The 14,002-nt window shown below is 31.5% G+C and overlaps 1 protein-coding gene across 1 annotated transcript in view; it reads left to right on the forward strand.

The window, feature by feature from the left end:
• LOC145322984 (uncharacterized) overlaps nucleotides 1–14,002 on the forward strand; it is a 162,009-nt gene that overhangs the window by 122,390 nt on the left and 25,617 nt on the right. The window contains exons 33-37 of the mRNA XM_080165372.1: nucleotides 4,261–4,363; nucleotides 5,656–5,735; nucleotides 6,622–6,694; nucleotides 7,050–7,150; nucleotides 12,458–12,509. Of these exons, the coding sequence (XP_080021498.1) occupies nucleotides 4,261–4,363; nucleotides 5,656–5,735; nucleotides 6,622–6,694; nucleotides 7,050–7,150; nucleotides 12,458–12,509 (409 nt within the window). The remainder of the gene's footprint in view (nucleotides 1–4,260; nucleotides 4,364–5,655; nucleotides 5,736–6,621; nucleotides 6,695–7,049; nucleotides 7,151–12,457; nucleotides 12,510–14,002) is intronic.

Here is a 14,002-nt window from a genome sequence, read left to right on the forward strand (position 1 = left end):
ACTTATCCTCTTTGCATGATTTTTCATGACTATTATATTTTTTCCTAAGTCATAATTTTCTTTAAATAAAAATTCTTTGACAATAACGTCTCAATCTAAAGTTTTTTTTTCTTAAAATTATTTGTTATTTGGAGAATAACCTATTTTCCGGTTGAAAAAAAATCATTATTGAGGCAAAATATATTGCTTCTCTTCCTATTATGTGGTTCTTTCACTCTAACCTATTTTTTGACCTCCTAATCAACACTCTTTATTTTCTATTTAAAAACAAGGGTGACAACATCCATAAAAGCGAACCACTGAAACGGTAGGCCAAACGGACATTAACACTTGTATAGTGTCAGAACTGAATAATCAGAACACAAATATAAATAATAAACGAAGTAAAATTGCAAGTTGAATTTTTGATAAACTGCTTGATACAGGACATACATACATTTTTAGGACTTGATTATAGAGTTGCTTCGCTTATAATATTGTACTTTGTTGTCCCAGGAATCAGTATATCAAAAATTAGATCAATCGGATAATTAGATCACATAAAAATTTGTTGTTTAAAAAGTAAAAAAATCAACATGTTTAAAATGAACGTACGGACATCCTGGTAATGTTTATAGAGTTGCTACGCTTTCTAAATCGTGCCTAACTACTACAGGAATTATTATGCAAAGTTTGAAATCGATAGGACAATTCTAACATGCCTAAATTAACGACAAAAGCTATCCGTTACAGACGGACGTACGGACGGACCGACCCTAATTATAGAAAAGTTTCGCTTTTAAAAAGTATTTCTATCCTCTGTAGTTGCAATCTCTATGGGCTAACAAGCATAAAAAAATAAAAATTATTTGTGGTTCAGATGTTATATAACGGAAACCAGCTATTATGTTAGTTGTGTTGATATTACAGAACACCGTAATAGTGTCTGACTGATTATGACGTAACAAAAAGAAATTAGCCAATGAGAGGCCGTTATTGACCAATGGTAAAATTTATAGTGGCCTCTCATTGGCTAATTTTTTTTGTTACGTCATAATCAGTCAGACACTATTACTGTGTTCGATATTACATTAACAAATCTGGCTACAATAACCCTCTTTACCACATCCCCTACCCTCCTGGATGAACGAAGTGACCAATAACTGAGGTCCATATTAGCTAAATTGACGACCAATGTTTCCCTGTCAATATATCCACGTTTATCCATTTCAGTGATTCATACATTTATAGAAATTGCATGTTTAAGAAAAAGTGTTCACTTGATGTAACTAAGAAATTTTATTAGCTAAGCACTGGATATATGAAAAGGAGAGATGTTTGTGTGTGTTAGATAGGATTTATAAATCTGCGGAAAGATAAAAAATATGAAGGAACGTCTATTGTTTATCTCTATTTTTAAGATTTACTTTTAAGGTAAGCTTAAAATACATGTGTCTATGAAAACCAAGGGGGAATGGGACATTGCATTGGACTGTAAATTACACTGGTACCAAAAAGTTTTATAACCACGTTATCTTATTCGTTGGCTCCAAACTTTTACAGGTTAGTTCCAAAATGGAAGTATCCATATTTGTCAACCAATAATTATAATTTACAGTTCATCATCATTGCGGATGAACATTAATTTATCATCTATTGTCTTATCCGTTAAGATTTCTGATAAAAGCTGTTTTTTACCAACAAGCAACAATATTGTCCTTGTTAATTATATGTGTGTGTGTTATTATAATGTGTGTGTGTGTATGTGTGTGTGTGTGTGTATGTGTGTGTGTGTGTGACCACAATATTGTCCTTGAAAATGTGTATGACACTGGTGTGCCTTCACTTCCAAACATGGATCACATTATCAAATCACCAGTACCGCATATTATCACAACAGCACAAACTGCCCCCTTTTCCTTTGCTTCATCGTCAACATTAGAATAATCTTTTATATATTTGTAAACGTGAATGGATATAGGACATACATGGATATATTGATAGGGGAAAATTTGTCGTCAATTTAGCTTGCTACTATGGACCTCATTTATTAATCAGTTCGTTTATCCAGTACGAGGTGAAGGAATGCGGTTAAGAGGTGGATTGGGGGTATCGTTAATTTAGCTAGCTGCGAGCATCACTTTTTTAGAATACATAAAAATATAGTGCTACATCCAAGTAATAATATATGGATTAAAACGTTTATGTGATATTATGAAGAAATGTATGCACACTGGTATGACATGATCAGGGACAATTTTTATACAATTATGCATATTATCTCATATTATAGATAGATAATTAGATAGATAGAGAAACAAATAGATAAATAGAAGCCTGGGGCACTTTGGGGGGGGGGGGGGGGGGTAATTGTTTTACTTCTACCTCCTAGAAAAGCTAAAAAAGACAAAAAAAACTTAATCTTTCCAAAAAAAAATTCACAATTTTGTACTGCTGTTTTAAAGATTTTAAGAAACATTTCAATCAACAAAAGAAAGGGTATTTAACTTCTTTTGTAAAGTTTATTCATTTAAATTGAATAAGTAACGCAGCTACCATATAATTATAGTTTGCACTTGCGTCCATTCGACCTTTAAGAAAAACCGTCACTAATGTATCTTTATGATTACAGTTTCTACACAGGCGTTTCACAGCGATAGACATAAATTAAGTTTAATAGGCTTGACTTAATACACATTATGCCTTTTTATTTGAAGTAGTTAGCTTTTTTGTCAGTTTGTAAAGATCTCAAAAACAAATGTATCAGTTTAAGTTCTACATTGTTGGGAACCTTAGGCATACGATTGTTTTATGCTATTTTATTCTATGAGTTAGGATTGCTTTATTTCCTCTTGCATGTCCCTATATACATAGAAAACAATTTTGATTTCCTATATTATTATTATTGCTGCGCTACATATAAATAATGATAAACGTAATTGTCCTTGTTATTCTCATATCCTTTTCTCATTAGAAAATATGTCCAACCGTAAAATTTACCTGTTTTCCACGGATTTTAAGGGATAAGACAACAAACGATAAATTGATGTAAAAATTAAATCACCCCTTCTAAAGTTTAAAATTTTTAGTAAAAACCAACCAATCAAAATTCTACAAAAATAAGCAACGAATAAGAAATAAATCTTTGGGAACCAGTGTAATTAACAGTCCAATGTCCCCTCCCTCCCTAGATTTCATTTAAGAAAAATACCTTTATTTATTTTTCATAAAAATAAGCCGTCTCTATAACTAGGGCTAGCAACAGACAGATTAAGATATATACACTATAATGACTATAGCATTTCTCGTTAATACACAGATTAAAATAGAATAAGCTACAAAACACAATGTCGTATTATGTGATTTATGTCAAAAAATCTGTAAACTTGTTTTTGCTGCGCTACTAGTCAACATTATGAGATCGTTCTTGTTATAAAAAATGAATTAAAACAATTGAATATATTTCTTAATCAGTGTGCATTCACCTACACATGTGTCACATTATTAATTCATCAGAATCGCATATTATTACAAATTGCACAAACTATCGTTCTCTTATACTTCGTATCATTATGATTAATCCTTTTTATTTATTTGCTATTGTGTCTTTTAGCGAAGATGAAACGCTTTTTTTTCGAATGTTGCTGGTCTGCGGAAGTGAATAAATACCTTCTTAATCATTTCCTCTTTGAATTAAATATTGTATAATAATACAAAACAAGCACAATATTTTTCAAGCAAGATTCAATGCTAGTACTGTGTTGACAAAAACAAAATTATGAATTATGCTGTTATTGAATCAATAAAATAATTTTACGTGTGATCCTTTTTAAGTTAGTATATAAAGTTTAATGTAAGTTAAATTCCTCACTGTTTTCATAAAGTGGAGCTTAGTATTAGTATATGTTATCTTGTATAGTTTGATATTGTTGTACTTTACAGAGTAGCTTCGCTTTTAAAAAAAAATTATTTCCGTTTTCACTTGTCTTAATATCATGAAATGAAAATGCCCCTAGCAGCTTTAATATGTATGATGCAAGAGGGGCAATTATGTCCGTAAAACAGGGATATTCTTAAGAAATAAGACAATGGACGATAATTTGATATGTGTAAACAATTATAGAAAACAAAATTACTAAAAAAAGATATTCTAAGAATTATACTTTTTTAATCAATGAACTTATTTGCTACTCTTCTTCCTTATTTTTTGTTAAAGTTCGGTGTATTTCAAGATAAATAGTTACCCTGTCAGCTGAAGGTATAATGTTATTTTTTGTTTAGATTTGGTGTGGTACAAGGATGGCTTGGAGCTGGAAGAAACTGACCGGATCAGGTTCACAGGTTCCAGGGATCACAGGAGGCTTCTAGTGTTTGATACTGACAGGTAGACTAGAGATAGATAGATGGACAGGCAGACAGACAAACAGACATACAGGATCAGGTTCACATGGTCCAGGGATGACAGGAGGCTTCTAGTGTTTGATACTGACATGTATACTAGAGATAGATAGATAGTTGGACAGGCAGACAGACAGACAAGATTACAGGAGGCTTCAAGTGTTTGATACTGACAGGTAGACTAGAGATAGATCGATAAATAGATATACAAACAGATGAACGGACAGACAGAAAAATAGACAGACAGACAGACTGACTGATTGAAAGATAGATAGGATCAGGGTCACAGGATCCAGAGATAATAGGAGGCTTCTATTTTTTTATACTGACAGGTAGACTAGAGATAAATAGATTGATAGATTGATAGATAGACAGATGGACAGACAGACAGACAGGAATCACAGGAGGCTTCTAGTGTTTGATACTGACAGGTATACTAGAGATAGATAGATAAATAGATATACAAACAGATGGACGGACAGACAGATAGGCAGACAGAAAAACAGACAGACGGATAAACATATAAATCCCATGCTTACCTCCCAAAATTATGATTCTTACACTTAAATAAGCCAAAGATTTTTTGGAATACATAAAATTAATTATGTTTTCTTATCTCCTTAAAAATTTATTTAGGCAGAATAATAGAAAAAAACAATGTAAGAAAGTCATAGAACCAATTATTATTATCTAAGCCACTTTAATTGAATTTTAAATTATCCGGTTAATGATGATTTTATAGCTGATAATCAAGCATATATAATTTAATATGCTAATTTTTTTGCAAAAAAAATTAGGTCGACCTTTTTCATTTTTGCAAGCACCGATTTATTTTGACATATTTGAAGATATGCACACAGAGATTAGCTTCTTTTTTCACGCTTCACCTCCCAATCAATACTTGTTGGCAAGTCAAGGACATTTAGTTCAGGGAGATAGCTAGATAGCAATTTTATTGCCAGATAAAAAGTACATTTATTAGTTAGATAGCAAGATAGATAAATAAAAAGAAAATAGCTTTAAAAAACCTAAAGACCTAAATTTAGAAATTAGAATATTAAAATCCACCAAAGAAAGTTAGGGTTCAATGGTTAGCAAGATCTTAACAGATAGACAAACTTAAGAAGAAATAATATATCAATTTACTAGATACAATGATATCTAGATAGCAAAATGGATAGCCAGAAAATCGATAGATAGTATCAATAGTTGCTATTCGATTTATAATTGTATGCTTTTCGTAAGAAGTTTTATAAAAAGTTATTTATTATTTTTTAGCTGCGACGGTGGAAATTACTCATTATTGGCATTCAACAATACTGGTCAAGTTACAAGACAGTGTCATGTACAAATTAAAGGTAAGTTACGAGAGTGTCATGTACAAATTAAATGTATATTACAAGATATGTCATGTACAAATTAAAGGTAAGTTACAAGACAGTCCCATGTACAAATTAAAGGTAAGTTACTAGACAGTGTCATGTACAAATTAAAGGTAAGTTACAAGACAGTGTCATGTTCAAATTAAAGGTAAGTTACAAGAGAGTGTCATGTACAAATTAAAGGTAAGTTACAAGACAGTGTCATATACAAATTAAAGGTAAGTTACAAGACAGTACCATGTATAAATTAAAGGTAAGTTACAAGACAATGTCATGTACAAATTAAAGGTAAGTTACAAGACAGTGTCAAATACAAATTAAAGGTAAGTTACAAGACAGTATCATGTATAAATTAAAGGTAAGTTACAAGACAGTGTCATGTACAAATTGAAGGTAAGTTACAAGAGCGTATCATGTACAAATAAAAGGTAAGTTACAAGACAGTGTCATATACAAATTAAAGGTAAGTTACAAGACAGTGTCATGTACAAATTAAAGGTAATGGGCAGCTTCGATCCTAGAGGCCTCTAAAAGCACTATAGGTAAAATAGGAGGGGGGGCGGGGGGGGGTCGACCCACTACTCTATATTTAGTTCTAAAGAAGAGTAGAGAAAAAATAATTTTGGAAAACTATGTTTCAATGATGTAATTTCTCTTGGGAGGCTGGTAGGATGCTATTTCCAACCCCCAAAATAGTATAATAGACCTATCTATAAGAAGTTTGACTTTAAATAAGAACCATATCAGCAATTAATGAGATCCTTCGCTATACACAGATAGACAGACGAACAAACTGACATATATACTGTTTTTTTTGAAATACAAATATGAATATCAACATAATCAGTATTTCTTTATTTAGATACTCAACGGGGTGACCTGTCACCAGAAATAACGACAAACCTGCAGACTCTGTATGATCTCCAGGAGGACAGGTATACACTTTTTTTTGCAAATTAAATTGCCCTGGGTGCTTTACCTTAAAGTATCTCTTAAGCACTGTTCCTCCCCCCCCCCCCCCCAATTATCTTTTAAATAATTATTGATTAGGTAGTGTTTTTTTTTGTTTTTTTTCTATACCTAACCCTACGGCGCTCCTATTCCTGCAGTGGTTTAGCACTGTGGGGCTACACAGTAATAAATATAACCTAATTTAATCTAAACTACATTAAAAAAAAGTAGCATACAAGAAATATAAAGAATAATAAGAGGGGTTGGGTGCAATGACGTCGAAGCTTTTTATCTTATTTTTTAGTTTAACTTTTGATTAACTATTGTCCTAATTTGTAGAAATTTGGAGATCTGTATACGTGTGGAGGGTTACCCCGAGCCCCGGCTCAGTGTCTACAAAAATGATAACAAATTAAAACTCAACGAGAGATGTCAACTAGGTAATATTTCAGTTTTATATTAGCGAAGCTGCTCTTTAAGTTTCTCTCTGGTTGTCTGTTTGTCCGTCTGTACGGACATTCCCAAATAAAAGAGTAGCTGCGCTACTAAAAGTCTTGTTATGATGCGGCTAAAATATGCTTTGTATGCCATAATAACGTCATGAAAAGTGTTGTGTATTCACTTCCGCATATAAATATATCCGTATAGTGAGGTTTTTTCGCAAACAGCCACACAATAAGAAAACAATAGTGATAAAGGATGATAAAGGGTAAGGGGCAGCTTGTACAGATGTAATAATATGCGGTTCTGATGATTTGATAATAAAGTTGTGCGGAAGTTAATGCACACACGTGATGAATAGCAATGGATATATGATATACGTGGATATTATGACAGGGGAAAATTTGTCGTACATTTAGCTTGCTAATATGGACCTCATTTATTGTTTTTTTTATCTATCAGGAGCGGAGGGGATGGGGTAAGGTAGTGTATGGAGGTATCGTTATTGTAGCTAGCTGCGAGCATAACTTTATTGTATACATAAAAATCTGGTTCAACATCCAAGAAATATTATATCGATTGCCATACTATCTTATCAAGTTATCATAATTGATACAAGTTCTTTAGGATAGTTTTAGAGATTTTATAAAGCTTAAAGTATATGGGATAAGACAATACACGATAAATAAAAACTCATCCCATGATAATTAACAAAATTAGCGCTTCTGTAGGTTAAAATTATTGTTTAAAATGCTTGAACACTACTAGTTTAGAACTAATAATCAAAGTACCTAATTTTTGGGTGTTAACGAATAAGATATCGAGGTTATAAAACTTTGGGTACAATAATTTATAAGTAAAAAAAGATATTGATATCGAATATAATCTACAACCAAATCTTTTACTACTGTTTCTAAGATCTAAAGTAACAAATCTGTAAACAGTCTAAAGAACCCAGCTTTTATTTGAACATATGGCCCCAATATAACAAGTATATATACAAGACAGAGATTTAAATGATAAGCAATTAAAAAAAAATGTTAAACAAATGATAAACAAATTAAAAATAAGATAAAATGGATAGAAGCTGGGCTGTTCTTTAATTCACTTTGTCTGTCATCCTTTGTAAATTAGAGTAAAACACTAGAGGGAGAAAGGTTTAAATAACTGTATCTCCCCATCGAATCAACCTTGTACAACCTTTCTATTGGGTCATTGAAAATCAACCAATAGTGTCGCTTATATTAACACAGCCAAGTAGCAGTAAATAATTTAGAAGAAGACGAAAAAGGTCATTGAAAAGGATGGGAGGTAGTTGTCTGTTTATACTATAGATCTGTTCTTTGTAATGTTATAGGAAAATATGATTCATTTGGCTGCTAGTTAAGATAGATGTACTAGATGATTCGCACTTTAAATCACCTTGTCCGAATTTAAATACATGATGTTTTTGGGCTTCGCTACTTATTGTTGAAAGTGAATAGTTATTTATCGCATCGTATTATATACAGCCTTTCCCGGGTAACAAAATTAAAAATTATAAGATTAAAACCAGAAGGCCCGGACTAATTGTTATTAATTTTATGATATTTATTTTCATATTTGTGAGAAATTGTCTGTTATACGATGCTTTACATGATTTTTCAGTATGACTGAGAACCGGTTATAATCCAGCAGATATTAATCAGTGTCAACTTCATACTGGAAACCATTTTACTATTCCCCCTTTTCCCTGATGATCGTGTAAAGTTCTTTGAAATGAATACAATTCAATTGTTCAGATACAAAAGTTTCTCCTATATGTATTTTTAGTAGCGAAGCTACTCTGTAGTTTAAAATGTCCGTACGTCCGTCAGTCCATAATGCTATTAGGAAAATGTAAATTTTTCGAATGTAATGTCTATTTATTGAATCGTGTTACAGACAGTTTTTCGCGGATATTAAAATGAAGGCCCAGGCTAACAAAAATGAAATTAATTTTATAATTTTTATTTTAATATTTGTGGAAAATTTTCTTTACACGATTTTTCAATATTACTGAGATCTGGTTCTAATCCGCCGGATTTTGTTTTAAAAAATTTTCTATAGATGTCCTACCAAATTATCTCTAGTAATAATTTTTTTTACAAAACCATAGGTTAATTTGTGAATGTTTTTATAATTTCCACCAAAATAAGTTACTCAAAAAGATTATAAAAGCAAATTAAACTTGTTGGAATTAATTTATCAAATCTGTTAATTTAATAAAAATAGAGACTTATTTTCAAATAATATTGAGAAGAAATTTGGATTGCCTTTAAGAAGCGCAGCTGCTCTAAACAATGGGAATTGTTAACAAAGTCTCTTTGCAGTATTAGTATTAAAAATGCTTGTTACTTGATATAGAAGGATTACGATACGGAATTTATTATTACTTGGATCTTACACTAGATTATCATATACCCTAATAAAGTATAACTTGTAGCTCGTTGAATAACCAAGATGATGTCCCACTTAGCAACTACAATTGACGATAATTTTTTCCCTGTCATAATATCCACGTATATAATAAATCCTTTAGGATGATATTGTGGTTCGATGCTCTGCTTCTTAAATAAAAGTTGTCCTTGTTAACTTCCACAGAAATTAATAAATGAAAAAAATATTTTGATTTAAGTTATTAAAGATGATTGCTTTATAGAGAATCAAATCAAAGCAAAGCTACTCTATAAATAAGGTCGTATTGGTCTGTGTGTCTGTCAGTAATGTTATTGTGTTTGTGTCTTTTCCAAAAAAGGATACTTTCATCCAGTCTACCTTGTAGTGTTTTTTAATAAAAGTAACAAGATCTGTGCTTGTATATCTTTCTGTCTGTTATTTAAGTTTAGTATTTATGGCAATCTAGAAATTAAATATTAAGTTAAAGTTTACTATGGTAATATAAGATAATCTTTTTATTAGTAGCGAAGCTACTCTATAATTTGAAATGTCCGTCTGTCCGTATGTCTTAGTTTGGGGGAAACGTTATTTTCTCGGCTCCTATAAAAGATAAAAGGCTGAAATTTTTTGACAACATTCACATTATGAAGGAGCACAATTATCTAAAAAACATCAATGGCAGTCGGACCACTTTTTAGCAGGTTTTAGGCTATTTTTTGTATTCTTAACATTTTTCTCCATATCTTTGGTGTTTATGGTCCAATTTTCCAAATTTTTTTCAGTTTTAGATATCAAAATAAAATTTCCTGTCATTTCAAGAAAACAACTATGACGGTCAGACTGCCTTTAAGCAGGTTTTAGGCTATTTTTGTATTTTTCACATTTTTATCCATACCTTTGGTGTTTATGGACCGATTTCCAAAATTTTTTCAGCTATAGAGTATAGATATCAAAATAAAATTTCCTGTCTTTTCAAGAAAACATCAATGGCGGTCAGACTGCCTTTTTGCAGGTTTTTGGCCATTTTTATAGTTTTCACATTTTTCCTCATATCTTTGGTGTTTATGGTCCGATTTCAATTTTTTTTAGTTAAAAGTATTAAAATTAAATTTCTAGTTGTTTTGAACATCCAGTATGTAATTTACTTTGACCGCCAGTCTGTTAGTCATAGTAATAATATATAAGTATTAAAAAAATTTTAAAAAATGTTGAAAAGGTTTCGTGATTTTTCCCTAATATACATGTTTTTTACAACTAATCTTTAAATTCTTATACATAATTTTTGTGCTTCGCTACTTATGGATGTTGTCATCCTTGTTTATCAATAAATTCTACTTACTATTTTTAATCAATTTTTAAGCTGGTAAAACATTTCCTAATATTGAAATTACAATTTTTCTTTAAATTATTTTCTGAGTGAAATTTGTCTTAGAAAGTTCAAATTGAAAACAGCAAAAAAGATGACAAATGCCAGTCTTACAATGGATATTATGACAGGGAAAAATTTATCGCCAATTTAAGTTGCTAACATGGACAATCATTTATTGATCAGTTCGTTCATTCAGTAAGAGGGGATTGGTTATAGAGGGTGGATGGTGGGATCGTTATTTTTGCCAGCTACAAGTTTCACTTTATTAGAATTCATGATTATCTGATGTAAGATCTAAGTAATAATAAATTCATTAGTTTTACAGTTCGAGTCCATACTTCAGTTGTTACTTAATCCTATTCTGGCGGGGATTCTGAAATCTTTATTTCAATACCCCCCCCCCCCCTCCAGCTTGTTCATTTTTTGTCTATGTATCGTATTTTATATTATGCTAGTTTGTCTGAAAATTATTATAACAGTAGACAATGAAAATTGCAAATGGGAAGAAAAACATTTGGCAATTTCCTATTACTATAAGGCAACCCTCTTTTTAACCCCCTAAGCGATTCATGGGATTTTCTAGTGTTATAATATTCGACGGAAAACCATCCAATGTGTTTTGAATTCTATGTTTACCATGTAGGGAGGGGACATTCGACTGTAAATAACACTGGTACTTATTGTTTTATATCCACGTTATCTGATTTGTTCAAAAGTTTAGATATTGCTAGTAGGAACAAACTAAAATTTGATATAGTACCCAACGCTTTTAGGTCAACGAATGAGAGATATTGTTCAATAAACTTTGGTTACCAGTGCAGTATAATTTATAGTTAAAAGTCCCTTCCCTACCCTTGCAACAAAGAGGGTTTAATATGGGATTACAATAATTAAAAAGGGATATTTCTTTATATTTACCAGAGATATAATAGGAGGATATTGTAATACAAGAAAAATTGATTTTCACCAATATCACAATATTTAGAATCATATCAAGTTGAAATAGAAGAGAAAAGCTTGGGGTCAATAATACTAATCTTCAATTTAACTACCCCTGATTTCCTGAAAATTTCCTTAGATTATATTTTGCCCCAGGACACTGTTTTCAAAATTACATGTTTTTTTTTCTGTGTAATGAGCGTTTGTGTGTTTGTGTTTGTATGTGTGTATGTGTGTGTGTGTGAAAGTGTGCATGTGTGTGTGGTTGTGTGTTTGTGTGTGTGTGTATTATGGTAGCAAGTATTTTACTACAATAAAGCAATGCGATGAAAATCATTTTACTACAAACATAGATATTTCAATTTGGGTAAAAATTGACTATTCTAGATCAGTGGCACCGCCCCAAGCCTTCAAAGTTTGGCACCAAAACGTATCGGGGATGTTAATTTATTTAATTTAAAAATTAAAATCTGAAAACATAGTAAAGCTTGTATGTTCGTTTATAGTAGTGGTCACAAGTTCTTAAAAGTAATAATTATCGACAAGCCGAGTAATTTATCTGACATTATTTTTTCTTCAGAATATCTGGAGAGCGGGGAGTGGATGTTTCGTCTTTCCAGAGTTTATCTAAGGTAAGCTTTAATTATAAAAGTATAATTATATTCATATGTAGGCACAGCATTAGCAAGCTAGCACATGAAAGTAAACAAAGAAGAAAATTAAAATCACCTTACCATCAAAACAATTTTATCAATGTAATATCCAGTCTTCTATGTTTTACAAATATATTATTTTTTTAGTAAAAGAAGTAAATGAAAAACCGGATATACAGTGTGTGTTTTTTATGAGAACTTTTTTGAAAGCAATTTTACCCCACTTATAGTAATCAGAATTTAATGATTAATGGCATTTTTTCTTCGTTTTTTATAACCATTTATAGAACATCAAAAAAATATTTAAATAATGGAAATAAGGTTAATTATTTCTATTTTACCCTGCAGCCGAGTCTTTAATTGTATTTTTTAAGCAACCATCTTGTTTTTTAAGCATTTTGCTTATTTTAAAGTTTTTTTCTTATTTTTAAAATCTAACAAATCTGCAGTACTAAAAAATAATGGATACATCATATATGTGGATATATTGACAGGGGAAAGCTTGGCGTCAATTTAGCTTGCTAATTCGACCTCATTTATTGGTCAGTTCGTTCATTTAGTAAGAGGGGAGGGGATTGGGTAAAAGGAGTGGAAGGGGGGTCATTTTAGCCAGCTGCGAATACCATTTTATTAGAATACATGAATGTCTGGTGCAAAATTTTTACTTTTATGATTTGTTATTACTGAAAGTGATCTTCTAAAGGAAGCCAGATTTATTTTCTTTCGAGTTTTAACAAAAAGAAACCATACTTTTATTATATTGATATTATATCGTTTTAATTATCGTATAATGCTTCTTTTTATGGAAAATAATATGCGTTTTATTTCCTTGAAGCTGCAACCCTTTTCAGGCCTTTTCAGGGTATAGTCCCTTTCTTGGCAACGCCTCTTGAGGGGCGTTTTGTCGTATTTTAAAGTAACTTTTCCCCTATTTCTAGCCCCTGTGGGGGGCTCTAAACCTGAGGGGCAAATTGCCTAAATCTCCGGGGCATTAACCTAACCTAAAAATAACCTATCAAAAGCTACTGTGAAAATACGACAAATCGCCCCTTAAAAGGCGTTGCCACGAAAGGGACTATACCCAATTTCTGTTTTAAATGCTATTTATCTTCGGATGATTAAGCTCCCTCCCCTCCTTAAGCACCACCATTGTTGTCAATTGGTCCAGTGCAGTGGTTAAAAAAATCTTTAGTTACATAAAGACATCCTGATGATTATTAACTTACAAGTATAACCATTTGGTATTACATAATATTACAAATATTATATCGACATACTGACATGCCCTAGTTTCCGGGTAGCTACGCTACTAAAAATGAATTAAAGCTGCATGTCCTTGATCCTTCGAAAAATTTTAAAATTTTCAATTCAATATTTATTAAAGGGAGAGTACAAAACTTTGAAATGTACGCAGACAGAGATTAAGGAAGGACAAAACTAAAACCAGACAAAAGAGAGAGAGAGAGAGAGAA

This window comes from Acartia tonsa, chromosome 6 (genome assembly GCF_053477335.1).
Source record: "Acartia tonsa isolate MP-2025a chromosome 6, ASM5347733v1, whole genome shotgun sequence".
NCBI lineage: Eukaryota > Metazoa > Arthropoda > Copepoda > Calanoida > Acartiidae > Acartia > Acartia tonsa.